This window comes from Phaenicophaeus curvirostris, chromosome 2 (assembly GCF_032191515.1).
Source record: "Phaenicophaeus curvirostris isolate KB17595 chromosome 2, BPBGC_Pcur_1.0, whole genome shotgun sequence".
In the NCBI taxonomy this organism is placed as follows: Eukaryota; Metazoa; Chordata; class Aves; order Cuculiformes; family Cuculidae; genus Phaenicophaeus; species Phaenicophaeus curvirostris.
The window spans coordinates 51174874-51202730 of record NC_091393.1 but is presented as its reverse complement, the minus strand read 5'-3'; the positions used below and the strand labels follow the sequence as shown (position 1 = coordinate 51202730).

General features: G+C 40.9%; 1 protein-coding gene across 2 annotated transcripts in view; it reads right to left on the bottom strand.

Annotated features, from left to right (window-relative positions):
* Window positions 1-26993, bottom strand: part of AIG1 (androgen induced 1) — a 125966-nt gene extending 98973 nt beyond the window's left edge. Inside the window, exon 1 of one of the 2 annotated variants that reach the window (XM_069852027.1) lies at window positions 26762-26993. In XM_069852027.1, the coding sequence (XP_069708128.1) occupies window positions 26762-26902 (141 nt within the window). In that variant the 5' untranslated portion in view covers window positions 26903-26993. The remainder of the gene's footprint in view (window positions 1-26761) is intronic. The other variant, XM_069852026.1, reaches the window with a different exon arrangement.
* Window positions 26994-27857: the final 864 nt, after the last annotated feature.

Here is a 27857-nt window from a genome sequence, read left to right as displayed (position 1 = left end):
CTGAATAAGTATTTTTTAGTTTTTCCACCACTTCTGCAATTTCAGTGTGGCACACACATGGCTTCCCAGCATACCTATAGGACAGGACACTGGGTGAAAGAAGCACAACCATCCCATCTGCTACCTGGAGGCTGTCTTTGGAGGGAGTGGCCTTACATGCTGATAAAGGCAGACACAGCTCAAAACTCTCTCATTCTTTCTCATTCCAACCAACATTTAACCGATTCTTGAGTTTCCGAACTGATCTTTCAGACACTGCTGTTTACTGCATTTCTATTTTGCTCTTTACTTTTCATTTCACTTGCAAAAGGAAGAGAGAGATCAACTGTAAGGATGTTTAAACTTGCATCCCCCTACATATTACATGAAGCCACTACATGACAACTATCTGGCACCATACGAGGTTCCAAACCTATCAGATTTAAATACTTTCCATCAGACCATTCCACACTGATTGATAAAAAGTAAATATATTTTAATCAGTAAACACAAGTTAAATAATAATCCTTCCTTTCTTCTCAAGAGACAGGAAGCTCAAACAACACCTCCTGTAGCAGTCAAGAAAGAAGCAGATGACTCCAGGAAAGAGACCTTTGCTAAAGCGTGGTACTGGTGACCAGGGCTATCGACAGCGAGATTGGCATTTTGGATTCTGCATGGACACAAAAGCACTTTGTAAGTAGTAGCTTGTAGATGTGGCAGCCCAGGAAAAACAAACAAACAAACAAACAAACCCCAACATCTATGCCTACCAAGAGATACAGCCTCTGGTCAGCTGGGCAGATGACATCAGGAAATGCCCAAGTACCAACTGTTGTCTGCTAAACCCCTTAGTGCTTTAACACTAATGCCTCCATGCACCAGGTAGGCACACGCATGTGCACTCTGAATTAACACTGTAGCTGTAATTGTAGTGCAGCTGGGGACAAGGGCTGTGCCCTTGCACATACTCCCCATGCTGAGTCACCCATGGGAACTCCCTGGGCAGTCCCAGGAACTCCCCAGCAAGTTTCTGTCCAGACGAGATAATTGACTGATAGCTACAGGAACCCGCCCAGGGCAGCCCCAGTTCCACCAGAGGGCTGAGGCATTGATAGAAATACGCCCCAAGCAGTCCCCGTCTGTGTTAGCAAGACAGCTGACTGCCTGACGTGACAGGACTGGGGTGGTTGGGAGCTCCCAGAAGCCCTGGGAACAAACTAGGCGGGTCCTGCTTTGCACACAGGAAGTGAACGGTGAACTGATAGACACTATTTGTGTATTTAGAAATGCTTATTATTAGTTAATATAATGCTAAGGGCATTATATTAACTAACGCCCTTAGTTACAGGGCAACTTTTGTACATAGATGAGACGATTTTAACTAGAAACTCATCACACGTGCATTATAGTGGTGATGTGGGAACACAGGCTAGCTGGATGTTAAGAATTTACCACGCAAGAGTTTGAGGAATCTGATCCAAAGTGTGTTATGAGAACACTTGCGATGGAAGTGTATCCCCACCTGGACAGAAACTGGTGGTACTGTCACAACAGCGGTACAGTAACACAAGCGTTAGATGCAGTTAACACTGGGAACAGTCAGTATGTGTGTGTAACAGACCAGAATGACCTCTAGGAAAACAGGAGCCTACTGCCATGTAAGTTGGCCAAAATGAAATCACACTCAGATTTAAAACATTACCCCATTGCGTAAGGGCATTAGTCCACGTAAATGTATCTGACACTACTGCCAGATTTTATATAAGGTACCTCTAATCTTGACTTGCAGAATACATTGGTTGGTGGTTTCTGGGCAATGTTCATTTATTTATAATCTGGCTGCAGTCCATTGCAGCACCAGACACAGACACCACTGCACTGGAACGAGGATCTCTCCCGTCCAGGACATCTGTAACCATGCAATATGAAACTTTACACCAGAGTCCCAGAGCAGGGCTGCTGACTGGCTCCGTCAGCATGCCTGTCCCGAGACATTCAGTTCTGACTAACAGCGAAACCAGGTTGCATTCAAACTCTAGCTTTGGATCAGCCAGGAATCCTGGCTCAGAGCCACATTACAAACTTCAGGCAACACAGCCTGAACAAGTGCCTGGACCACTCCACCCCCTATCAAGACAGCAAGGCCAGGTACTTGACACAGAGCTGCGATGAGTCCAACATGGATGTTGCCTGAGGACCACCACAAGGGACTGTTACTCAGGTATTCTGTAAAGCTTCTGTGGATCAGGCCTGTATCCACTAGGAGGTACAGGTGTGACACTCCAGAGGACCTTCAAACACCTTGCTCCCAAAGTGGAAATAACAGCTCGCTCAAAACACTCAAGTTTCCAAGAAGCAGACCATGAAGTGGGGTGATATTTAAGCAAAATTAATGTAGTATGGAAAGGAGTATGTCTGGAATCCCACTCCTTTCCTGAAATACACATATATGCAGCACGAAAGTCATTTCAATGAGTTCCTCCTGTGGGCCGATTGCTCACAGCTTGAAGCCCAGAGTGGGGCTAGGTGTTTAAGGAGTCCATCCTCACCTCTCGGGACTACTTATTGTAACATAAAGCAGAAGGAAAAGATAAATTCTTGGTATCAACTGTTGTGCAATATCAAAGTAAGTATGTTGAGGGATGCACCTTCTACTCCCATTTCAACCCAAAATTAGCTTAAAGAATAATTCCTGTCTTCAAGAATTCCAAATGGTAGGATGTCCACCTTTCCTGTTAAATTGTGCTAGTGTAGGACAGAGCCCTCTGATGTCTTTGGAGGCTTATACTGAGGTTCTGGTCTTTTGCATAATTTCACAGGGAAAACCCATTTGCTAAAATCCGTTATCTGGAATGAGAAATAGTAATCAGAAACCAAGATTACTTCCTTCTGACCCATCCAACACAACATGCAAACTGGAAAGCCACTCTGCTAAGCACAACTTACATGCCAGAGGTGTTTTCAAGTTCCACTTGACTCAATCGGTTTACCTTGTTCTTCCCCCTCCACTGAGGGGAAGAGTCATGTGTGAGCTCTCGCATATCCGAAGTTCTATATTGCCATCAAGATGGGACCACTTGACCTCTTCATTTCTATTTATAAACACAGTTAGATATTACAAGAGCCAGACTATTTAGCCATGAAGACTGTCAAAACATATAACGTATTGTGTCTCACTGAATTATGAACTGGCTGGGTGCCTAGCCTTTTGACTGCAAAGGTCCAGTTCATCAAAGCTCAAGTAATGTCTTCCATCTATACTTCAAAAAAGTTTTAAAAACAGACAACTATGAAATGACTGTATGGATCATCCAAATTTTATTTGTTAATTCTTATATCGGTTAACTGCACTTAAATTACTAGATCTAATGTTAATTTAGGAAGAATAATACTTTACCAGAAAATGTAGCTGATGACCTCCATCCTACTGAGATACTGCTCAGCAGTGATCTCTTGTGTTATCCACACAGATGTGTGCTCAGAAAAGTAAGGGTGTTTGTTAACTTTCTCTGCTGGAATTAGTTCTCTCATAAACTGGTTTCCTTATGTATGTAGAGAGTGCACTTGCATCCACAGTACAATCAAAATCAGTATTACATTTCAAAGAACTAAGTACCTAGTGCAGTAGCAGTTACAATGCAGTAACCTTTTTTATGAGGGTCATGAATTTTATTTGACTCAATGAAGGCATTGCTTGCAGTGAAGGCTTCCATTTCCACAATATCCAAGTTAGAAAACTAATGGCATTTAAGTGTCTTAATATCGGTTAAGAAACCCATTAAAAAAATCCTGAAATAAAACATATGACCTGTATGGCAAGTCTAATATGGGTAAGGAAACATCCTCTCTTAAGAGGAGAACTCTTAAAAAAAAGAAAAACACAATAACCCATAAAAATCCCCATTGACTTCAAGTTAAAATATCAGAGCTTGACTTTACATGAAATTGTATTAGGTAATCTTCTAGAGGAAAATACAAATTAAATGCTGCTTTGATTTATAAAATGCTGGACATCCAATCATTAACCTGCACACATGCACTGAATAAAGTGCAAGCACATTGCGTTACCCTAGTAAGGGATTTCTTTTAAAGAGGCAGCTTTTATCCAGCTACGGATGTAGCCAAAATATGTATCACATTTTAAAGCAAAATCTGATATAGTATCACAATACAGTAGGATTATCACTAATATAAAACTTCATTCCACATCTATAGTTACAACATTTGTATCAATGCCAGGCCAAGGTCAGCACATCAATATATAGTCAATGTTTAAAAAACAAGCACAAAAAAATCTGCAGTAGAAATGAAAGCCATGTATTTTCACCAAGCTTTTACTAATCTTGTATGTTAAAAGGTAAATTATCATATCATCATTTTCATATTCTAAGTATCTCCAGCACAGAAAATTTATCCATCATCTGAGTCTCACAGTATTACTACAGCATTATAATTGTCTCTCCACAGACATTTTCCCACCCTTAATGTTTTTTTTTGTCATTCCTACTTTCCATGTTTTCAGACAGAATATGTAAAGAGTATTAGAGGGACTCTGTGTCTCTAAACAGCTACTCAGGAAAACAAAACAGGAAACTGAAAGGTTCTTGCATACATCATTCTAGGTTTGTCTTCACTTCACAGCACTTTAGAGAACTGGCTTTTATTTTGCCAGTAGATGCAGAGACAGCCAGCTTCAGATGGGGACTTTCTCTGGGATTTCAGACCTTTACCATCTTTTAGAGAAACTTGTAACGGATAAGGGATCAAAGAGATGATCTACTTGTTTCTTATCCACCTCTTATTTGTATGATTCTAAGTGCCACACAGAAAGTATGTTTTACAGGGCAAACCAGCCCATTTAATGGTACTATTGTATGTGATTTGGCAGTACAAATTCATGGTATGCTGTAATGTTTCTGTCAAGCTATAGACTTTTTAAAAACCAATAGACAACTTCAAAGCAGAAACCAACTGATTGCTGGCTCAGTCCTCAAAAACAACATTGTACTTCCCTGTTCTTAATTTCTTTATTCTTCTTAATGGTAATCTTTTTTAAAGCAAAAATAAAAGACATTTTCCCTATAGGTCAACATATTTACTCAGACCAAAGTGAGGAGTAAGATTCACAACTGAGATGCTCCCTGTCAGTTCCCATTTCATAAGAAGGCAGAATAGTTCATCTGTGAACTTCTGTTAACTGTTGCATAATGGGACAAGAGGAACAACCAAGAGCAAAGCAGTCCAATCCACAGCAATTTACATCTTGTAACTCAAACCAGCGCCTTAAATTCAGCCTAAAAAAACCCCACAGGAAATGTTACTGTAACTGGACAAAACAAAACCAAAAGTAATTTCTTTGTGGCAAGATATACTTAGCAAGCAGACTGCTACATACTGCATGACTTCCCATTTTTGAGTGAAGCCCTGCTGAAGAAAACTGCAGTGAAACAAGGCCTAAGGCATTGCTGCCATGGGAGCATTGCAAAAACATCACACTGAATGCAACCACCTAGTCAACCACAGGCAGAAGAGAGGACTGTAGTATTCTGGAATGTAACCAGACTTCTAAGGGCCAAAACTAAGTAACGGAATGGCAAACACTTCCCCTAAAGAAATAAATACGTGAGGTTTATTTTGCTATACTCCTTTTTTAATTATTACACTAGAAAATTGTGAATTAAATGGCGCATTTCTTTTATTTCTGACAGATCATGACTGGTGACAGGCTGGTACAGGCTAAAATTTCTCCACGCAGAATTTTGAACTGTTTTAACTAAATAAATGTGTTGCACATTTAAAGAAAAACTTAATCCAACACATTATGTACTTAAATCTGACATGTTGAACAAACGAAATGTTTTCTGTAGTAAGTAAAACCAGATTTATTGCTTCTTTTCACGATGCCCTACAAGATTTTAGAGGCAGTAGATATTATCCTCCTACACCTCATTCTTATTCGCAGGTGAGGAGGAGGAAAACCAGCTTTCCTACTTTTTAGCTCCCAGTTGGTTCCTCAGTGAATTGATTTCTTTTCATGTGTGAATGAAACAGTTATTGAACCAAACTAATGAATAAAACAAGAAATAATTTCTCAGCATGTGTAGAAAAGACTCGTGTGGTCAAAAAAAAAATACTGAAGCAATCTCTAGCTCTGCTATTTAACCACTACCTCCAGTAGCTCTGTGGTGTGGCTCCTCTCAAAAACTTCAGTAACACACGCTCCAGCTAGATACAACATAAACTATTAAAAAACCTGGAAGTGTAGTCCATGCTGATGAAAGAATCCAAAAATACGCTGTACCGGAACACCTGACGGATTATGAGTGTGTTACGCTATCACACATCCAGCAAATGGTATTATTACCAGTGAGATCTTTAGCAGACAATGTGATTGTGCAGTTCTACAATACCACATAAAGAGACAACATGTAACTGTAGGAGAGTATTAACATGCCAAAGAGTGGAGGTTTCAGCCTATTAGTCAGGACACAGGTGGACAAAGTCTTAGGAAACCGAGGTCACTGTTAAGCATTATCCGAGCAAGGGGCTGGACTAGATGACCTCCTGGCTTACCCTCATGAGTGATCCTATGATTATGTCAAGTCTGAGGCTTCACATAAGGGGAAGTGTTAAATCTCATCAGGGACTATGATCTCTTCCTTGTCTACAGAACATAGCCCTAGAACGACTCCAGCAGATCACAAAATCTTAAATACATATGAAGTGTTCTCACAATTTACTGAAGGACTTTACAGGTTTAAGCTTCACAGGAGGACACTGATGCACAGACGCCACAGTAATAGTACTTGGTCTTGTACAAGTGTCTCCCTGCTGGTGCTACTTCAAACGTGTAACTCAATTTGGAGGGAAAAAAAGGAGTCAGGGAACACTGACCAAGTGAAGATTTGAGCTTAGATTTGTATAATACACTAATAAGTACTCAGCAGCATCTGATTGCTATTTCTTATGTTCATATATAAACAACCAAAAAAAAACCCTATCCAAATTGTGTCATCCATTTAAAACTGGAGATAATTTGGTGACTGTAATATTTGCAAAGACTAGCTAGGCTCAACTCACCCATTACAATAAAACCAAGCTATTTGTGCATGTTTAGTCATGTAGGTGTTACTGACACTCAGAAAAAGTGAAGTAGATGGTTATTTCATTGCCATCTGTCTAAACGGGTCAAGAAGTTCTTACAAACATACTTGCATACTAGAACTGCCTTCCAAAGCTGCCGTTTGATTTTCCAAATGTAATCACATATTGATCTCTCACCTCTCTAGTGACTGCTCAAAATCTGTTTCTATCTCCATGAAACCAAAAGGCATCTAAAAAACAATAGTTTTGTCTTTCACATGTAATTTTACAGTCCACTGTTCCCCAGTCATACAAAGTATTTTCACTCATATTCTGTCTCCAATTTGTGGAGACACATTAAACTGATGCTATGCATTCCTTGGTGACGTCCTCATCATGGTATTTTTTCCTGGAACTTTCCAAGCCTTGCTGTCAGCTGCAAACTAATACTAATTCAGCTTTCAACCAAGATGGACAACGTTGATAAACAACTGTCACTTAAGTATCTGTAAGGTCAGTTGCATGTGAGGTATTTTCCTGAAAGGGCTTATTAAAATTTTGCAAGTAGTCTTTCCAATGGCTAATGCTATATTATTAAAGGTCCTATCTACTGAGGGAGCATTTTAAGGACATGAATTTCCATCAGTTATCATCGGCATCTGTGTGCAATGTAGACAAGATGCTAACAAACTAGGATGATAACGTTTTATTTTTACTTTGTGGAGTCTTCTGTCAAGTAAAATGCAAAAGGCAAGATATGGATGTAGTCATACAGCTATTTTCACTGTTGCTTGTAAAGGCTGAAATAAAAGCTTCAGTTTAACTTGGGATATTGGAGTCTTCCAGTTTAACACCTTAGACATGCACAGTTCAAAAACCGGCCAGCCTCAAGAGGAGTCTATTGATCCTCACCATTGATCCCTAAAACTAGAGGAAGAACCCTGAATCTTAATGTCTCTTTATGCTACCATATTCACATCTACTGTGGTCTTCAGAGATATATTCAGCTATAAGACAGAACAAGAACAAGGCCACGGTGGTAGGAGGCACTGTTGCTACCTCTCCCCTTACAATACAACCTGCCACACATAACCTACACACACTCCACTTCACAAACAAGATTCAAACATTCTCATTATCTGTCTTGTTACTTTTTCCTCCTTTGTTTGACCCTGCAGTACATTCTGTGTGGGTATGCAATGTTCTTTGAGGTTTCTACTCTACTGATGCTGGAGGCTCCCTAACTTTAACTACAGCGAAGATTTTGAAAAATCTCACTTTTTCTAATCATACGTGGCACGAAATGAATAGGCCAAGCCTGTGTGAAGGACTTTCAGGTAAGTCATACTGAAGGTCTATAACTGAGTCTTACATGCACTGTCAGGTGAAATTAGGTTGCTGTTGTGTTGTTTAGTTTTTCCTTGATGTTCAGAATATTTGATAAAATATGTGGATGCCAGCTTCTTACATGTTAAGACGAGAAAAATCCTCTAGTGCAGTTAAACAATATCATATTACTGGATTATATAAAGAAACCGTGAAGAATTACAGTTAGTAAGCACCTCAGCAAATACTATACAACCTTTCAATAATTATGGCTAGGATGTCAAAAGAAACAGAGAAAGAAATCTACCAGAATTCACAGCACAAGGTACAACATCCTAGCAAATCGTATTTTATTATACCTTGTGACATCACCCAGCAAAGCAACAATAGCTAATTTTATTGTCACATTTTATACATAACCTGAAGCCCACAGAGTCACTAACTCTCCTATGAGAGCTATGACATGTTAAATCCTAGGACAGTCTGGAAGCCCACAGAGTCACTAACTCCTATGAGAGCTATGACATGTTAAATCCTAGGACAGTCTGGAATGAGACGACAGTCAAAACTGCTGACCAAACAAGACTCACTAAATAATTATTTTGCCCTTGATGGTGGAAATTGTTCAAGACTTTAATACCTCCATCCCTTACAGACATCTCTGAAAGGTCACACTTAAACACCGATGCACATACTTCTAAATAAACAGCATTCGCGTCTTCCTTTTGCTGATAAAGCTATTCCCTATAAGTCTATCATGGAAAAAAAACAATTTTCAGTTTCAGACCGTCAAAACAAGCAGAAAAGTTGCACTAGAAATTCAAGAGAGTCTTTTCCATGCTTCAGTTTGTCTATTAACCAGATTAAATATGTATTATTAACTGGTACCTGTTTCGTGGAAGAAAGCCTTCATCCAGCCTTGGTTTAATTTTCCATGCCTTTAATGTTTGATCCCATCTACATCTATATACAAGATGAAGATAAGATGCTAGCATTATCAAATTATAATGATGTGCACACATGTGATGAAGATGTAAATGGTAACACAGTGTGCAAGCTAGAAGCTTTAAAACCAGATGAAGAAGGCAAAGAAGTCCAAGCACCAACAAAGCTAAACCCTTATCTGGAAGAGAGTAGAACAAGAATAAAACCAGCTTAATTTTCAGAGTAAGATTGTCAGAAGCAAATTTGGACTATATTTAATCAAGAATAAAAACATCTAAAATTCTTTTGCTGCCCTGATTGTTTACTACTAATTAAGCAGATAATTTTTTCACACTCCATTTGCAGCAACATCTTCTGTTTGAAGTGTTGTAAAGATGTTCTGTATGTCCAACACAGAAACAAACACTTGTAAATTTCCCTTTTTGATGGTTCTATACTTTGATAAGTTCAGTTCCTTTCATGACTTCAGGAAAACTGGCTTTCAGAGTTTTTATTCAATTTCTTGAGAACTGGTCATATGAAACATGATGACCACTAACTTCGGCTCTTTACATTGTTGTCCCATGTTACAGCTGAGATGAAATAAAAACAAAGCTCTGGAAAATTCAGATTAAGCATGAGTATCAATATTGCTTCCTTTTGTTGCTTTTATAGAATACTTGGATGTACTTGGTGAATGGAAAAGGCTCAAAGCATGGTTTGTTCACAGACCCACACTAGAAAATGAAGGAAGAACGAAAAATGTTTACAATGGAAACACTGCTGTAAGCTTAAAGCTCAAATCAGATAAATCACTTAGGATGTAAATTTTTGAATGATAAAAACTTAGAAGTTGTTATATGATTAGAAATTAAAATGGCAGCTATTCTCAAAATTACGTGTACCTGGAAGTTATCTACTACATTTAATTGGTGATCTGAGGAAGCAGATACACAACCTTATCTGAGCATAAAGAGTAAAGGTAAGCTTCCAGTGCCGGGATCAGAGCAGGAAAAAACAAGCAGTAGCACAGAGTAAAACAGCTGACACCAAAACTAACTCTGACTCTAGAAGTTTGTTATTAGGGTTCACTCATGCCTTTCTGATAGTCTTCTAATGTATGACTCTACATGTTCAGCTTTCTTTTTAGACCAGTTTTCTTTAATTAATTCACAGACCTTTTTAGGCTACATAGCTGAAAGATACTAGGGAATTATTCAGAAAAGATTAATTTCATGCTCTGGAAAGAGAATGTGAAAAATGTAGTCACTATAAAACATGCTCGAAAAACATTCTTGTGAGAAAAAGAGTGAACCATAAACCCTTATTCTCCCCACAGAAAAGTGTTAATTAATGAGCTGACTGAAAACCATAAACATAAAACATAAAACTAAAAAAACCTACAAAACCCAGACGAGTTTGTGAATTAATTTGACATGTTTCACTTCACCACATAAATACAATTCTTTTGTTGTATATTCCACGTCCTCCTTTCTTTTATTTATAATTGTAAGTACAGGTACACATACTCTCTCCTATGTGTCTCAAAACCTTTGGGCTAGGGTTGCCATCGCCTTTTTTCCCTAAAAGAAAGTGAGGCACTCTGCAGCTATGAAAACTGGACCTCCTCATGGGCTGCCCTGGCACGATGACTATGGGCTGCATTTGCGAGCTGGAAGAGGAAGGTTGCAGCCTGAGTCTGCTCTCCTGGGCAAAGGCAGCCACCCAGCAGCCAAGCAGCAGGCTGGCTGTGGGCAGGGCTTCTGCTGACAATTGCCCCCAGCTCCCCGGAGAAGAAGGTGAGCTGCACACAACTGCCCCTTGAGCCGAGTCGCACCTGCGGGCCACCACTCAAGCACGGCTGGCAACCAGCAGCAACAGCCCCACCAGAACAGGGAACACAAATGCTGATGGCACATAGGCTTAGGCACTTACACAACCCCACACTATAAAATATGCTAGTAAATAAGGGAATACACAAAATTCAGGATCAGGAAGGCTGCCAGAACAACATGTTCCTCTCCAGAGCATGTACACAGCCGCCTCAGCGCAACTTAGGAGAAAGACCTTTCAGGCAAAAGGGCTCAGCTCACGAAAACAGGGCCTTGATCTGCAGGGATCTGAGATTGACCTAATACTCATGATAGTACTTTGCAATCTCCTTCACTGCAACTCACTGACCCTTTATGAATTTTCAAACAAATAATAAATATTCGAGAAAAAACTGTCGAGCATAGTGAAGCAATAATCCATGGACATGAAACGCATTCCTCATTTCTCTCCCCATTCAACTCCACGGCTACATGAAGACAGTAGCACAGTAAACAAGCCTCCTCCTCCTTAACACACTTCAAGTAATTCTTCCCACACACAGCTGCCACTATCATGCATATTTCAAAGCCTCCATCTGGGCTTGACAACTGTACCTTCCTTTCTTCCAGCCAACAGAAATGCATGTCCTACTGAAACAGGCATGGACAGTGTTGCACTATTTATTTCAGAAAGAAACTATTCCACAACTAGGTCGTGTGGGTGGAAGCCCCCATGCTAACCTACACGTTCACCAAGTAGGTTAGAGCTACCCTACATTCATTTTTCCCTCTTTCCAGCTAGAAACTGTCTCCAGGCAGTATGTGAGAATTTCTGGTACTTGTCCAGGCTGCTGAATGCCTAGTTCTTCCAGATAAACATCCCAGCTTACACAGGGATTAACTTCACAGTATATACCTAGCAGGTTCAACATTTCCCAGAAATTCTTCATTTATGCCACGTGTTACACAGTGCAGGTATACCTCCTCATGTTCAGAAATATGGCAATAATCCCCACAGCTGCTGCAGACTTTGAGTATGCGCTGAACTCAACAAAAATGGGGGCCAGACCTTCAGTCTGGGGCCTCCTCTTTTCCTCCTGAAGGCCAGCTCTCCCTGCTGCGGCTATCCATTCAGATGCTCTCACTGCTGCACCAACCACCCCTCTGTACCCATGGCAGCAGCCTGCATTCTACCATTTCAATAGCTATGTCTCTTTCTTTCAACCTCATCAGCAACCTGGACGTAGCTCACCCCTCCTGTACCATCAAATGCACTGTCTTACATCCACGTGCAAACAAACACCCTGTCTCTCTCCACCTCTTGCTCTGCAGCAGCTGGGGAGATATCAGTTGAGGACAGTGTCTGTTGAAACACTGGGAAGGGCTGAGGCCAAGACAGGATACGGCTTTTACCTTGGAGAGCAGAAGGAGGTCATGCCACTACAGGAGCCAGCATGGAGTCAGGTTGCTCCTGCTCCACCAAGGAGAAGCACATGCCTTCACTCACACCTAATGGCAATGTCCACATACTTCTCATCTCTTTGCAGGTAGCAGTAGCAGCAAATGAGTCACTGGGTGAGACGGGGTGAACTGGAGGTGATATTTGATTACCTGGACAGTGCTTCTGTAATAGCTAGTCTCAACTCCAGCCCCACCCCATCCTGCTAAAAAACACGGAGGTTGAACAGGAATAATCTATGGGCAGCCTCTGTCCCACAGGTGACCTTCTGGACCACCCCGCATTAACCATGTTTTAACACACAGATTACACAACTAAGATAATCCTTAAGGATTTTAATGACTACATGTCTGGCCAACTTCAGTGTCTTGCATGCTGGGCTTGCATTTGGTTTAAATCACGCCTCTCTGCAGAGATACTGTGAGGCTTATTTCACAGAATCACAGAATAACCAGGTTGGAAGAGACCCACCGGATCATCGAGTCCAACCGTTCCCATCAAACATAATTCCTAAGTGCTTTGACATCTTATAATAAAAGGTGCTATCGTACTACAAAGCAATTGCACTCTTAGTAAGATACTAGCTACCAGGACTCATTAATTTTGTTCTAAAAAGAAATCAGAAGACCTTCATCTACATGTGCATTGCTTCTTTCTTGGAAGACAGAGAACTAAGGAAATGGTACGAAAATAAGTATCCGTAAGAAGAACAGGCAAGGCTGGCTATTTGGAGTAGACACTCTTCAGCCATATATAATATTCACCTACGCTTTCCTTTAGGAGGATCACCAAAGAGGAAAACTGCAAGGCAAACTCCATAGAAAGATACTTCATGCTTGGAGCACTCGTTCATTATTGGTAGTATGGAAAGAGATGTGGCCCAGATCTTCTGCCATTCTGCAGCCACTTCTTCCTGCTTTAACACCATTTCCAGCAAACTGAGGTGTGGCCTTAATTTTCCTTAAGCTGATTGTAAAGATTTTAAAATTTTTCTTTAGTATTTGTCATACTGCTTTGGAGGTCACCCAGGCATTTTATGCAGACTGCCGGTACACTTAATCATTTCAGTGGCTTCCGGCAGTAAATCAGGAGACATTACATTAATAAAAGATGGGGCTCTTCCAGGTCTGATTCATAATGCTGAATACCCATTTACCTGGCTTTAAAAGAGTCCTTTAAAAAGGTCAGTTTATTTTACAGAATTCTGACTATCAAGGATATGCCTTTTCTCACACAAGATACATACACTCAAGGCCAGCATCCCAAAAGGTACAGAGACACTGGACTGATTCAGAACAAGGACTCGCAGCTGCCTGCACCACAACTCAGCCGAAGAGACCTTGCCTGAAAATAAACCACTGAGATACAGCCACATCACACAAATAAGCACCTCATAAAACGAGTTTACCTCCACCACTGCACTACTTTGTCTGACAAACACTATTTAGTCACCTTCATTGAGCACAAGACCCAAGACAGGCAAGATACCAGGTCTAGGAAAGAAAGACTGGCCAAAAGTGCACTTTGCTTATACCATATTATTGTTATTTGGTTACCTCTTCAAAATACTTATTAATCCCTGCAATCAGGATGTATTTAACTAAACAAAAAAAAAAAAAGAGGAAGATTAAACAGTTTTACTAAATTTGACTTATCACATCCCCTCTTGACCTTCCCTTTTGTATTTCAAATTCAAGTTTGTTTTCAGTATCTCACACAGCACAGGTACAATTCCTATGAAATAAAGGTAACATTTATGAATCTCACAACTTTCAGTATTATGTTTCTCTTGTGACAAAGGAAAACAAAACAAGTTTTCAATTAATACAGCTGGCAGAATATTTCTGAACAGCAATTTCTCACTGACTCCTTTGTGATGTAATTTTGTCCAAGCATCACTCTGAAGACAATCAAATGTTTTGTTTTGACTTGGACAGTCCAACTGCAGTGCAAGCATGAATTTCAAATACTTTTTCTAAATATTGTTTTTTCCCGCACAAGAAATTGCAGATTGACTTTTACTTCCCATCTGGAACAAATTCATTATTTCTAAATTTACAATCACACCAGAAAAGACATTAAAAAACAATCCTAACCAAACGCTTCGATACTTTAGGGTCTTATCTTGCAAGGTCCTGAAAACTCCCATATTTCTCACCCACATTTAGTATGGTGTGGATGCTGAGGATCACCCAGAACTGGAAGTCTTACCTCAGCTCCTGCGCAAACTATGCAGAACAAATGTGGATAATGCAGAGAATACCTTTTCATTAGCTGCCAGAAGTAATGCCAAAGTAGCTCTGTAGATCAGGAGCCTTGCAAGATCCACAGACCTTATGTGACATTTTATCAGGAGGCAGTTGTGAGCATTGGTTCCAGTGACAAGCCACACGGAGACCCTGTGGTGGGGCTACACTCCCTGCAAAAAGTGATATGGAGACTAAAGGGCTCCCATCAAAACAGAGCCCACAGCCCATCCCTGTGCTCACTGGAAGGTTAACCTTGCGGGCTGGAGACCTTAGGTGGGCCATATCTTGACCACTCCTGGCTCCAGCCATCACCTGACAATTTGGCTGATGTATCTTAAAAGACATTTTTGAATCTTAATCACCTAATCCAGTCAGGTTTTTATTTCTGTCAGCTTATGTTCTACCAACCTGATTTTGCACTTCTGTTTTTGTGTGTGCCTACCTGGGCACATGTTCAGCCCTGCCACTGGCTGGACGTGGGGGCACAGAGCCGTGGTAGGCTCATGTCTATCAGGCTACTGAAGGAATATGCTTCCATGTAGATTTGAGCAGAATCTTATCACTGTGAAATGCAGATTCTCTTTTCTTCTACTTCTAAACTGCAACAGGTGTGTCTACATGCACTCCCAATCCACCCACACAAATAAGGAATAAGCACTTACATATGTTCACGTGAAAACAAAAAAGCTTCTTCTATTAATCACAGTTAATAACCAATATAAAATCCAAACTGTTTCACCATCTCATTTAAAATATATAAATTACCAAAAAAAAAAAAGAAAACATGGAAAATTATGGAATACTGATTGCTGATTCCATAATTTATTTCATTTTTTCAACTTAAACATCAATATCTATCAAGGACCTGGTTCTGAATTGGAAAATTTATCATAAAAAGTTGAATGGCAGACTACCAAATGTGACAAGGTTTTAATACCATAATAAACACTAGAATTTTGATTCATTATGGTTAACACATATGAGAGCTTTTCCTGTAACTAGGATGCTTAAAAAATTGTTCTAAAACAGAAAGCAAAGCTAAGAATCTTATGTAACATCATTTCAAAAGCAGTTTCTTTAAGGTTATCACTACATCAAAATCAAGCTTTTCTGATGGAAGATGGCTGATCATTCATTGGTTTGGGTTTACATATAAAAAGACAAGAGAACAACACTGCATTCTCCTGGTCAGGTATTTGGGAAGGACCGGGTGAGGATGCAGAAGACAACATAAGACAGTGTATGCACTGGGAGAAAAGACAGGATGTGTGAATGGTGGGAAAAGAGTATAAGGAGTACTGTATAGATAAAAAAAAAACAAACCGCAGCACTAGACAGTGAAACACAGACTTCTGTAAGAGGATGGGGTGTGTAACTGGAACCGGGATATGGAACTGAAAGATCAAGTAGACTGTATTGGGTAAAAAGAGATTAGAAGGAATGAGGAAAGGGAAGTTGCACCTGTACATTCTTATAGGGAAAGAAAGGGCAGGAAACATAGTGATGGGGATGAGCAACAAGTAACTGAGGAGCCTGACTGGGTGATAAGGGGCATGTATGCATCAGGGCAAAGTGGGAGCACTTTCATTCACAAAACCAGCAGTAGATGAACAGAACCACCCCTTGCACACTCTCAGAGACATTCATGTTTTGCTTATAAGTTGTCGGCTGAATTTTAAAAACCATGAAGTTCAGATCCCACTGGCTCAAATCCCCAAAGTAACAGGAGGTCTCCCCATTCTTTTGTAAACTACAACCCCATAAAATATGTCTCATCATTTTAATGCAGCTCTACAATTAATATGGAACAAACCAGCTTTGAATTAATTTGGCAGTATCATTTTAGTAGCTTCTGCCCCAAACCATGAGACAAAGAAAACAATACTTAGCCTGAAAATGACTTAATAATGTAGAATATAATCTCTGGAAATTCAGAGGTGTTTAATTTCTGAAATTATACTGGCAGTGAGTCAAGCAGATTTGAATACTAATCTTCTATAATCATATGTTAGAATTAGAAACAATCATTAGCTTCTTAATAAATACAGGAATATCCGGTTTTAGACGTGGCAGGGGATGAAACAGCTGACCTGAAAGCTGTCCGCTCTCTCTTGTTAGCTAGAGTTCTTTGGCACTCAAAAACTTAACACTGTCTTGTACCTCAAGCCACTGTAATCTTCTATCCATGGTTCAATAATTGGTTGTCTAAACTGACTCCGGTAGTAGCAAGCCAATTTACAGTTTGATGTGCACGGCATATGGAAAAAGTATATAACAGTACCTTTTATGAACAGTTTAATATTTTCAAGTTATGCGCAGTGTAAGTAGGTAACTATTATGTCAAATGTACGCAAAGACACATCTCCATCACCAAACATCCCAGATCCCTTTCAGTCTCCTGAACATCCAGTTTAAAAGTGCTGTGCATCAGGTCCACACAGTAGAGGTTTCCTAGGTTTCCTCTGTAACTCATGCATTCTTGGGACTCACTTCCTTGGACCTACGGGAATGCAGATCATTGTGTCTGATGCACATGCAAATTTGCAGTTCTTGGAACACAACTATAACAAGTAAACCGAGGTCAAGAAAGTTTTCACAGCATGAAGTTTCAATTGGTTCATAAGCTTAAGTGAACAGCAAATGGGGATCCCCGCATCTGTCAGTGCATATGGCTTCTAACCAAGGACGAAGATATGGAAGCAAACTCTGTGGAGCAGAAGCAAGCTAAGCCAAACAAGCTATATGCAGGGAAGTGGTGACATGCCACCAGTGTGTGGTGGGGTTGCGCGTAGGGAGATTGTGTGGGAGTGAGAAATAGGTGTGAGGATGAGGAAGGGGAGAAGTTCAGTGGAGCAAGCACATGCTGTTTTAGCTGAGAAACAGCCACTTTGTATTTCCACCCTTTGTTTTCCCTCACTTCATCCTCATACCTGGCAGTCAAAGATGTAAATACCAGTTTGTCACAACACACGGCTGAACACCATGGTGAACTGTCTCACCTACACACCTCAGGTACAAAGTGCTGTCATCTATTGGATCTCCCTTTTCTCTCCCTGCATCATTCACAGAGCTGAGCTCACACAAGCACTGGCCATAAAGAACTTGCATCTTCTTTAGGGCCAAGGATCCTATTACAGTGCCTCAGGATCACACAGAGATGCTAGTCTGAACATTATGAAATGCTTCCACCACTTCAGCCACAACCTTGTTAAGCATCTCACACAGAAAACAGCCCTTTTGCATTAATGCATTTTAGCAATTTATAGAGCAGCATTTAAAGACAGCAGTTTCTTTTTCTTCATTTTGCATCTGATCAAGCACATTTAGGAACATATACCACCTGCGCTCTGCATGTTGAACTCCCCCTCCTACAGAATGCTAATAATACTAGCAATAATAATAAATAACAATTTGTTACTTATGTGCTGCCAGGACCAGAAGGCTTCAAGACACCTAACAAAATATATGTAAATGAGGGAGGGAAAGTGGGGACTGGGAGGTAAATTTACCCGCAGATACAGAAAGAACAAGGTTTAAAAAAATATACAAATGAAGACAGCACTGCCCCAAACAAAAAAATGAGCCAATCATTTTCTAACAGAGTAAAAGTGAAATTCTCTGCTAAGTCCCAGCATGATCAACTCAAACAGTCTGAAGTGTTTAGCAGCATTTGCAGAGATTCAGCCTTCTAAACTGTTTCACTTAAACTAATTCACTGCAAAAATCCACCACTCCTTGTTCTCTGCTTGACAAGTTAGCAAGGAATTAGCAAAGGATTTAACATTCTGCTCTTCTGCACATTCTACTTTAGCTTACCTTCATCAGGGCAATCAATATTCAGCTAGTAAAAAAAAACCAAAACAGTGCTACTAGTTTCATTTTAAGCTATGCTGTAGAGTCCTGAAGCACTTTGAAAAAAAACTAACCTGACAGAAAGCTCTGGCAAGACTACCTGAGCTGTATTAGCTGTACACAGATCTAAGTGGAAATTATTATATAATTGCACCCTTCAGCAAGTATTTGTTTGGAAATCCTACTGTAAACAGGATGCCTGCAAGGGCAGTGGCAAGACAAGATGTTCAGGGAATGCAACCAGAGGCATTCAAATGTTGCTTTCAAACTCTGCAGGGAAAATCACATGGACTTACCCAAGTTGCCAGAAGGAGCCTTCATACAAATGAAAATCAGGTTTTGATTTTATCCTAGCATTTCACATGAGCTTAACCTGTTTCTAACCAACAGAATCTCTAAATTTTGCAGTATATTGAAAAAAAATCCCAGCCAAGAGAGCGTAAAATATCCTGAGGTTAACTGGCAACATGTTGATGAAAATCCTCTTAATCACAGTTCTAACTGAGAGAGCAACTTGTTTTTTAAGTCTTACCAAAACATGTTTAGAAATTTTAATTTACTTTAGTTCCTTCCTCCCAAAAAGGCTAAAAATTTTACTTTAGCTTCCAAATTATTTTATTTTTTTCTTCAGATTTCAGTTAACTTTTCTATCTACGAAAGTTAAACACAACTTTTTCAGTGGTAGTAAATTTAACTATGTCAAGTTGAAAAAATCTTACATTATACTTGCTTAATAGAACAAAGGCCATAAGGCTTTGAAGACTAATAACATATCCAGAGCTCTGGAAAATATGATTCAGGGAAAACATTTGAATAAATGCAGGTAAATAAGGCAAAATTTAAAAGCTTTCATTAGAATAAAGAAAGCTTCTCATCATATTCACTCATCAAAAGAGTGAACAAGGAATTTGTGCTTCACTTTGGTCTTCAAAATAAACCAAAGCATTGTGAATTTTGTTTCTACTTCATATACCGCGTACGAACCTGGACATGAAGTTAAGAAGGTCAGGCCTCCGATTCAGATACTTAAAAAAAACCTACTTTGAGAAGAATTTGATGTTTCACATGGGTTCATTGCAAGCAATAACATCACTTTAGTTTCAAATATAGAAATGTCCAGTGCGAACTTATTACACACCAGTACTTGTTTCACTTCTAAATCCTGTAGAAAGCATACTAATGTGTCATTGGTGTTGCCTTTTTAACATTTACTGACTGAAGAAGCTTTAGTAATTAAAACTCCAAATGACAAGGAATTCTCCACCCATGCTGAGCTCCTCCCAACATCAGAGTCTATATTATAAAGTGTTGCAATTAGAAAAATATTTTCTAGATTAGGACAGGCAGGCACTGACAACTCCAACTATTAAATAGGGAAAATTGCAGCACAGAAAAGACTGCATGTAATGGAAGGAATCTGAGATATCTTTATTTTATTGTTTTGTTCAGGTAAATACACACTCAACGTAATACCTTGTAATGAATCTACATTGTATCATGTTTAATATACTGCAGAATTGCCAATTTTTTCAACTTTTTCTTTATTACATTTTACTGTGGTTTTACTTTGTTCAAATCTGCAAATTCATTTCTGTGGAATGTCAGGGTTTTGTAATTCCATAAAGTCTTTTTTTTTTTCCATTTATAGGTTGAAACAACTTCATATTTTGTTGTACAGTGGCATACAGGCACATTTGGATTTTCTGTCATGCCCATAATAAAAGATTTTTGTTGTGTGTTTCCCCATTTTTGGATACAGTGATCAAGTTTGGTTTTGCCAGTCTAAGGAAAACAAGTAATTACTCACATGGACTTCTACCCTACAAGTCTTTGCATATCCTCAGGTTGATATAACCGCAAAGACTCAAGTGGCATTTCTTTTTATTAAGAATGTTTTTAATTTAAAACACTAAGTTTGCAATTTTCTATATTAGTTAAGAATATTACTTGATAGATTGTATAGATTTTTCCTTTGGCTTAAGAAAGTTGAGCTTTCAAAATTTATTTCTCGTATAAACTCATATGGCCTTGTTAAGATAACACAAAAACAGGCTGAATAAATATTTTATTACATACTTATTGTCATAGGAAATTAAATGCAGCTCAGAACCCCACCTTTGACTTCAGCATAAAACACTACCCTAGAACATCAGATGTGCTGTCCTTGTTTAAACCAATTGATTAAAATATTTAACAATGTTACCATACGGAGGCATGTAAGTATTTCGAGTTTTCCTTACCACTATAATAATATTGTAAAGAAAATCATTCAACTGTAATACAACATGAAAAGGAGTTTTTTCAAGGGGGGAACAGAAATACTACTAAACCAACATCTTGAACTTGTCAACATTTGAAACCACTCTGGCAAAACTCTGCAGATTTTACACTAGTTTAAAATCCAGTGCCATTACCTATCACTTACATACTCCAAGTTATACTATAACATTACTGACATTAGTTAAATCTATCATCATAGTAAGTGATCCCAATTTGTCCTCTCTTCCATTCTGCTTTCCCCTACCAGCCCTACCGCCAACACAAATATTTCAAGATAGCCAGAACTTTCCTAAGAATTCCCAAATTAAATGTTCAACCAATTTAAGCCCAATTGTAAAATAAATACACACTAATGCGATGTGAAAATGGAACTCTTTGATGCAGTGCTCAAATTCCTCTCAATTTGTAATAGTGCTACCAACAGCAAATGGAAAGCATGGGTCTATGAATAAGAAACTGTAATACTATTACATTTTTACTACCACATTGACGGCACTATACGTAACTGTTCCTCTGACATGCTTACAGCGTGAGAGGGGAAAATGAAGTTCTAAAACACATACTTATTAAGAGGCTCCCCCACGTATATCGTTGCCTTTTCTCTCAAGAAAGAAACTATTAGAAACCTCACCTTGTTATTCCTCAAAATGCAGCTCCTTGCTTTTTTTCTTTGTAAACTGATAAACACTCAATTGACTGTATTGTCTGTTGCAGTAAGAAGACTGAGATATTTAGACGTGATAATGAACTACCTCTGGGAATAATACATACTCATATTTCACACTTCCCTTATCTTTTCACCCAAAATCAGTTGAATATCAGGGTAACCTTACAGATTATAAGACAGGAAATGCTGAAGGGGAACCCTGGAAAACAATCATAGTTATATTCCACAGAGTGTTTTCACTTTTTTCCTCTCTGTTGTGGTAACTTTAACCCATACAGTTAGCAATGAAACTTGCTCAACTTCTGATACCACACCAATGGCACAGTTTATTATTCCTTAATTCTGAATCATCTGGCCTCTTAACATTTTCTGGGCATCCTGTCTCCTACCAGTACGGCTAAATCTAACTTGGGCACAAACCTCCTGTAATTTTTAGCTATGCTTTCTTAATCTGCTATCTTTTTTGCTGTCCAGTAACTGTATCTCATATAATTTAGAAACTACTGAAATACACTAAGTAAGTAAATAACAAATCTACCATCTCTAGTTTCTAGTCCTATTGTTAACATTACCCTCTGAAATCTTCCAAAGACGAGAAACTAAGTTCTGATGACTTATGTAAACTTAATCAAACTAAACCTTAAAGGCATTTTCTGCAAAACAAATAGAGCATGTACTAGCTGAGCGCAGAGCTTACACTTGCTTTTTGTAGAATTCAATCTCCCAGACTACGTATAGTAGTCCATACATAGACATCCTGCTTTTTCTTTCAAAGTACAAGACCAGGTACATTTATATGTAAATAAACAAAATAAATTCCTCTCTAGCTTTGGCTACCCTGAATCAAGTTGTATGAATACCCACATTAACATTCTGTTATTCAAAAGAGGACCATTAATCATAATCTTAAAACATAATATTTGAGACTGCTTCCAAAAAGCTAGCCTTGCTTTTCGTGTCTGTAGCTACCTTGTTCAGCCTATCAGACAGATCTTATGGTTAAAAAAAAAATAAAACAAAACAGTATTTTGTTAATGCATGCATAAGTATGTGCAATAGTTTCTTGGCTTATTCTAGCTTCTTTGAGGAATAAGGCTTTCACAGAACCTGCACAATGAAAATTAGAAGCTATTTAGACCAGCATACCCCTTACTAAGTAGATATATATTTTATTTTAACACTAAGCTACTTTTCTACTAATTATCACTCAACACAAATGCAATAAAAAAAGTTGAATTGGGCTTCTTTGGCATCCACAATCTCCACTTTACTCCAGAATACAAATTCTATTTATTTTTCCCTCCTCTCACAAAAATAGTAAGAGAGTGAAAAACAAAACTTAAACCCTGCAATAGCAAGGATCCCAGTGCTTTGGACAAGTTGGTGCAATGATCCCCTGACAAATGTGTATTTACAAAGGCAGATGTGTGGTTGCAGTGCATGCAGGATGACCCAATTATCCTTAATTCAAGTACTATTATCTTTTATTCAGATACTTCAAGTACTTACAGAACTGAAAAACAGCAACACATGTAGAGAAAATTTCTGAGAGACTTACATAGCTGGACAGCTTGTTGCAAACAATCATTTTGTACTGGCACCATAGTCACCCTAACTTCACTTTCTACTATGAGGCTCAACAATGAATTTACGGCTTGTGGTGCAGGACAGTGTGGTCGTCAGGCCACTAGTGAAGCACAAAACAGGGAACCTAACAAAGGCAGCCATACAAAAAATATTAGGCACGTCTTTTGAAATATCACATCTGAATCTGGTTCCTTGTCATATTCACAGGAACTAACTTTGGGGTTTGGTCTGTGTTGTGAGGCTAAATGAAAGTAACATGTTATAGTTTTGAATTAGCCTCAGCGTTCAGTTCAATAATTTATTCTGCTGGGCCCAAGGACTGATCTTGGCAGAAACCTTACCTCTTTACACCTCACTTTCTCAGTCCACAAATGAGAAAAAAGATGCCACTCTCTTTTCTGAAGTGTTTCGGAATCCATGGCTACTAGGCAGTTATCTTTACCATCTTTTGAACAAGCAGGTTAAGTATTTACCACCTCTACATACCAGGGAGAAAGTCTGAAGTGGAGAAATGATTGTTAGGAGCAACAGTGAGGAGCATCATCAGTGTAATGGCAAAACATACTGCCAGGACATTGCTTCATAAACCAGAAAATATTCCATTGACAAGGGTGTTTTAGGGAATGTTGCCACCGCTTTCACAGGTGCAAAAAAAACCCCAAGTCAGTCATCAGAATAACAGCAACTAAAAGAAGTCATCAGCTGAAATTATTTGCTTTCTCAATTCAAGGACAGGAGCAATTAAGCAGGAATACTGGCATCCAAAAAAATCTTACCTAGGTATGAATATGCAAAATATTACAGATGGACAGGGACATTAGCTTTCTATTAAACTGCTTCATCTTAGTGTTTAACTTATGTAATAACAGCGTGAGTGCTGTAAGTCTACTGCTCAGATTAACACATACATTTAGAATAATCTACCATCTTAAGTTTTAGTGTCCAAACTACTAGCTTTTCATAATACAATTCAAAATTACGTTACTTGCAGATAACTGTAAGTCATTTCACACAGCACCTCTGCAAAGCCAGCTACCTAAATCTCCAACACGTTTATTGATGCTGAGAGTGGAAAGGAATGTCCCTTTGCAAATGGACAGATGAAAAAAAAAAACCAAATTACTTTTCAGATTCAAGTCACAACCTCACTTTTCTCAAAAACTGGTAGCAGTTTTTGGAAATTGAAAGAACTTCCACGTGCTTCTGTGATGTCAAAGATGAAATCTCTGTTTGTGGAGGTACAATCTGTAGCAAGAACAGACGTCTGCCAAGACTCTGGCATTGATGATATTTTGTCTAGACAGCCTTTGAATGTGACTGACACAGGAACACTGCACATGGTTGAGGAAACTGAAACTTATGGAAGAGCATTTCAAGACACAGTCAACATACAATATTTTGGAAATGTGCCTAACATCCTCCAACCACACCTCCTGGTTTCCTCCTCAGGAATCCAAGTCTTTTTTTCTGCAAGTCTCTCAGTTGTCCCAGGAGACAGAAAGATAGATTTGCTTAGATAAGATGCTACCAGGGCCATTTGAATGGTAAATATCGTGAACAAGGTCAATTGGTAAATATCGTCAATAAGTGGAGAGGTCTATGTGCTGGCTAGTCACTGAGAAATGCATTCAAGTCATCGAATTGTGTGTTATTTGGAACAACTGAAAACCGTAAGGAATTGCTAACCTTTTCTCAACTATCGGACTTGACTATGAGAAACAACTGACAACTACCAGCTTAAGGACAGAAATGACTAGCTGTATTTGGAAAGCACTATTTACCATGACCTTTTAGGCCACGAGAGAAGTAGCCTGAACCACGTGCATGCTTTGATGGAAAAGTTCACCCAAATTTGCCACAGACAGCAGGTTATACTGTTAAATGACAGTCTGAGTTCACTTAATCCTCGAGCAACTGTCAGGGCTAGGAGAGCAGAGAAAAAGGTGAAGGAGACTCAAAGACAAGTTCATCAGCTTTTAGCTTTAGTTGGTTCACTTCCAACTCAGCTGCCACTAAAGTCAGCAGCTCCCCCCTAACTTACTGGGACTTGACACTAACTTCTATGAATTAATATTACTGACAGTACTGTTCAGCAGCCCAAAAGGAAAAACAAAAATTTAGGTTTTGGGTTGCCTTCCAGAAACACATCAGACCCCAAGACGCAAGCTATGTCTGCAGGTGCTCAGAGATCCAGCAAATCTTTGGCATCCAACACAAAAGTTGACCTGACTAAATGAAAAATATGGTAGGTGCTTCCTCTCTCCACATATAACATGGACCTCAGTGAACCTTAGGTTAATTATGATAGAGGAATTTGCACGCTTGACCTGCCAGATGAATACTGTTTGAGTTTGGTCCCCAAGTTCTGAACCAGGAACCAAGCTTCTCCTCCTACCACCTCTCTTCCTCCTCCCACTCTCGTCCCACCCACACTTGGGGGACGCTGTGGTGGAAGCAGCAAGGCTGGGAAGTGCAGGGTGAAAATGGCCCCTGGTGTTTCCCAGCAGGCCAGCGCACTCCCAACTGTTCCAGATCTAAACCCTTATGAAGAAAAGTGAAATGCAACATCTTTTGCTTCATAGGCTTATTTATGAATCTGCAACACAAACTAACCGGATTCAGTGAGTTGAGTTGCCCAACATTGGTTATTTTTGTGTCATTCCCCACACACTTGCACCTGTAGGGGATGGATTCTGCAGAAGGGCCAGAGGAAGCGCTGGAAGCCCAGAAAGCCAACCGTATCCTGGGTTGCATCAAAAGAAGCGTGGCCAGCAGGTCGAGGGAGGTGATTCTGCCCCTCTCTTCCTCTCTTGTGAGACCTCATCTGGAATATTGTGTCCAGTTCTGGAATCCTCAATGTAAGAAGGATACGGAGTTGTTGGAATGGGTCCAGAGGACGGCCACAAGGATGATCAGAGAGCTGGAGCACCTCCCATATGAGGACAGGCTGAGAGAGCTGGGCTTGTTCAGCCTGGAGAAGGCTTTGAGGGGACCTTAAAACAACCTTCTATTACCTAAAGGGGCCTACAAGAAAGCTGGGGAGGGACTTTATACAAAGGCTTGTAGTGATAAGAGGCAATGGATATAAACTGGAGAGGGGCAGATATAGGCTAGACATAAGGAAGAATTTCTTCACCATGAGGGTGGTGAGACACTGGCACAGGTTGCCCAGGGAAGCTGTGGCTGCCCCGTCCCTGGAGGTGTTCAAGGCCAGGCTGGATGGGGCCTTGGGCAGCCTGGGCTGGTGGGAGGTGTCCCTGCCCGTGGCAGGGGGGTAGAAACTGAATGATCTTTAAGGTCCCTTCCAACCCAAACTACTCTATGATCCTGTGAAGCCGGGCGTGTTTTCTATTTTGACAGCACACGGGGCCGAACGCCGGGGCCGGCGGGTTCTGGCGGAGGCTCGGCGGGAGGGCAGCGCCAGGCGCCCCGCAGCCCCTCACTGTCCTTTGTCCGCGTCTTGCTCCGTTTCCACCCGCCGCGGTCACGGCGCTCGCCGCTGCTCGGGTCACCGCGTGGCGCGGCCGCCGGGGGCACTTACCAGGTCTATGAAGGTCAGAAATTTCCAGCTGCCTCCATAGGTTTGGTGCGCGGGCATGTCAATGGCCTTGTAATTGCATAGGATGGAGCAATAGGACAGGAGGATGGCGGCGCGCAGCACCTGGCACGGCACCAGCGCCATGTTGCGCGGGGCCCCGGCGGCGGGCGGGCGGGCGGCCAGCACGGGGCGCGCTTCCGCGTGTGAGCGCGAGGACGGGGTTATGGCGGGGGGGGGTGGGAAAGGGGAAGGGGAAGGGAGCGCCCGGTGTGTGCGCGCCCCCGCGGGCGGGACTCCCGGCGCCCCCGCGCCGCCTGCGGCCGGACCGGGGCGGGGCTGGGCGGGGGCAGCGGCGGGGGCCGAGCCGGGCGGGCTCCGCTCCCCGGGCGCCGCTGGCAGCAGCCCGGCCGGTTACCGAGGCTGTGTGGTTCCCGCCCCCCCCCCCCACCTTTTTTCTCCGGGACGGCGCGGGGAGGGCAGTCACAGAACGAGCTGAGCGGGAAGAGACCCACGGGGATGGATGAGTCCGGCTCCTGTCCCTGCCTGGGACGGCCCCCGCGTGTCTCAGGGCGGTGTTTTCACTGGGGAGCTGTTCCAGCACTCCAGCCCCCTCTGGGTGAAGAGCCTTTTCCTAAGATCCAGCCTAAACCTCCCCTGCCATTCCCTCGGGTCGTGTCCTTGGTCACCAGAGAGAAGGGATCAGCACCTGCTCCTCGTCCCCTAGCGAGGAAGCGGTGGCTGCGCTGACGTCCCCGCTCAGCCCCCTCCAGGCTCCACAGAGCAGTGACTCGAGCAGCTCCTCCTGCCCATCGCAGGGGCTGGACTCAGATGGTCTTCAAGCTCCCTTCCAACCTCAACTATTCTATGATTCTATGACTTCCCTTCTAGACCCTTCACCAACTTTGCGTCCCTCCTTTGGACACTCTCCAGTAGCTTTACAGACTTTTTACAATGCGGCGGCCCGGTTGAATCATAGAATCACCAGGTTGGAAGAGACCCACCGGATCATCGAGTCCAACCATTCCTACCAAACACTAACCCATGCCCCTTGGCACCTCGTCCACCCGTGCCTTAAACACCTCCAGGGAAGGTGAATCAA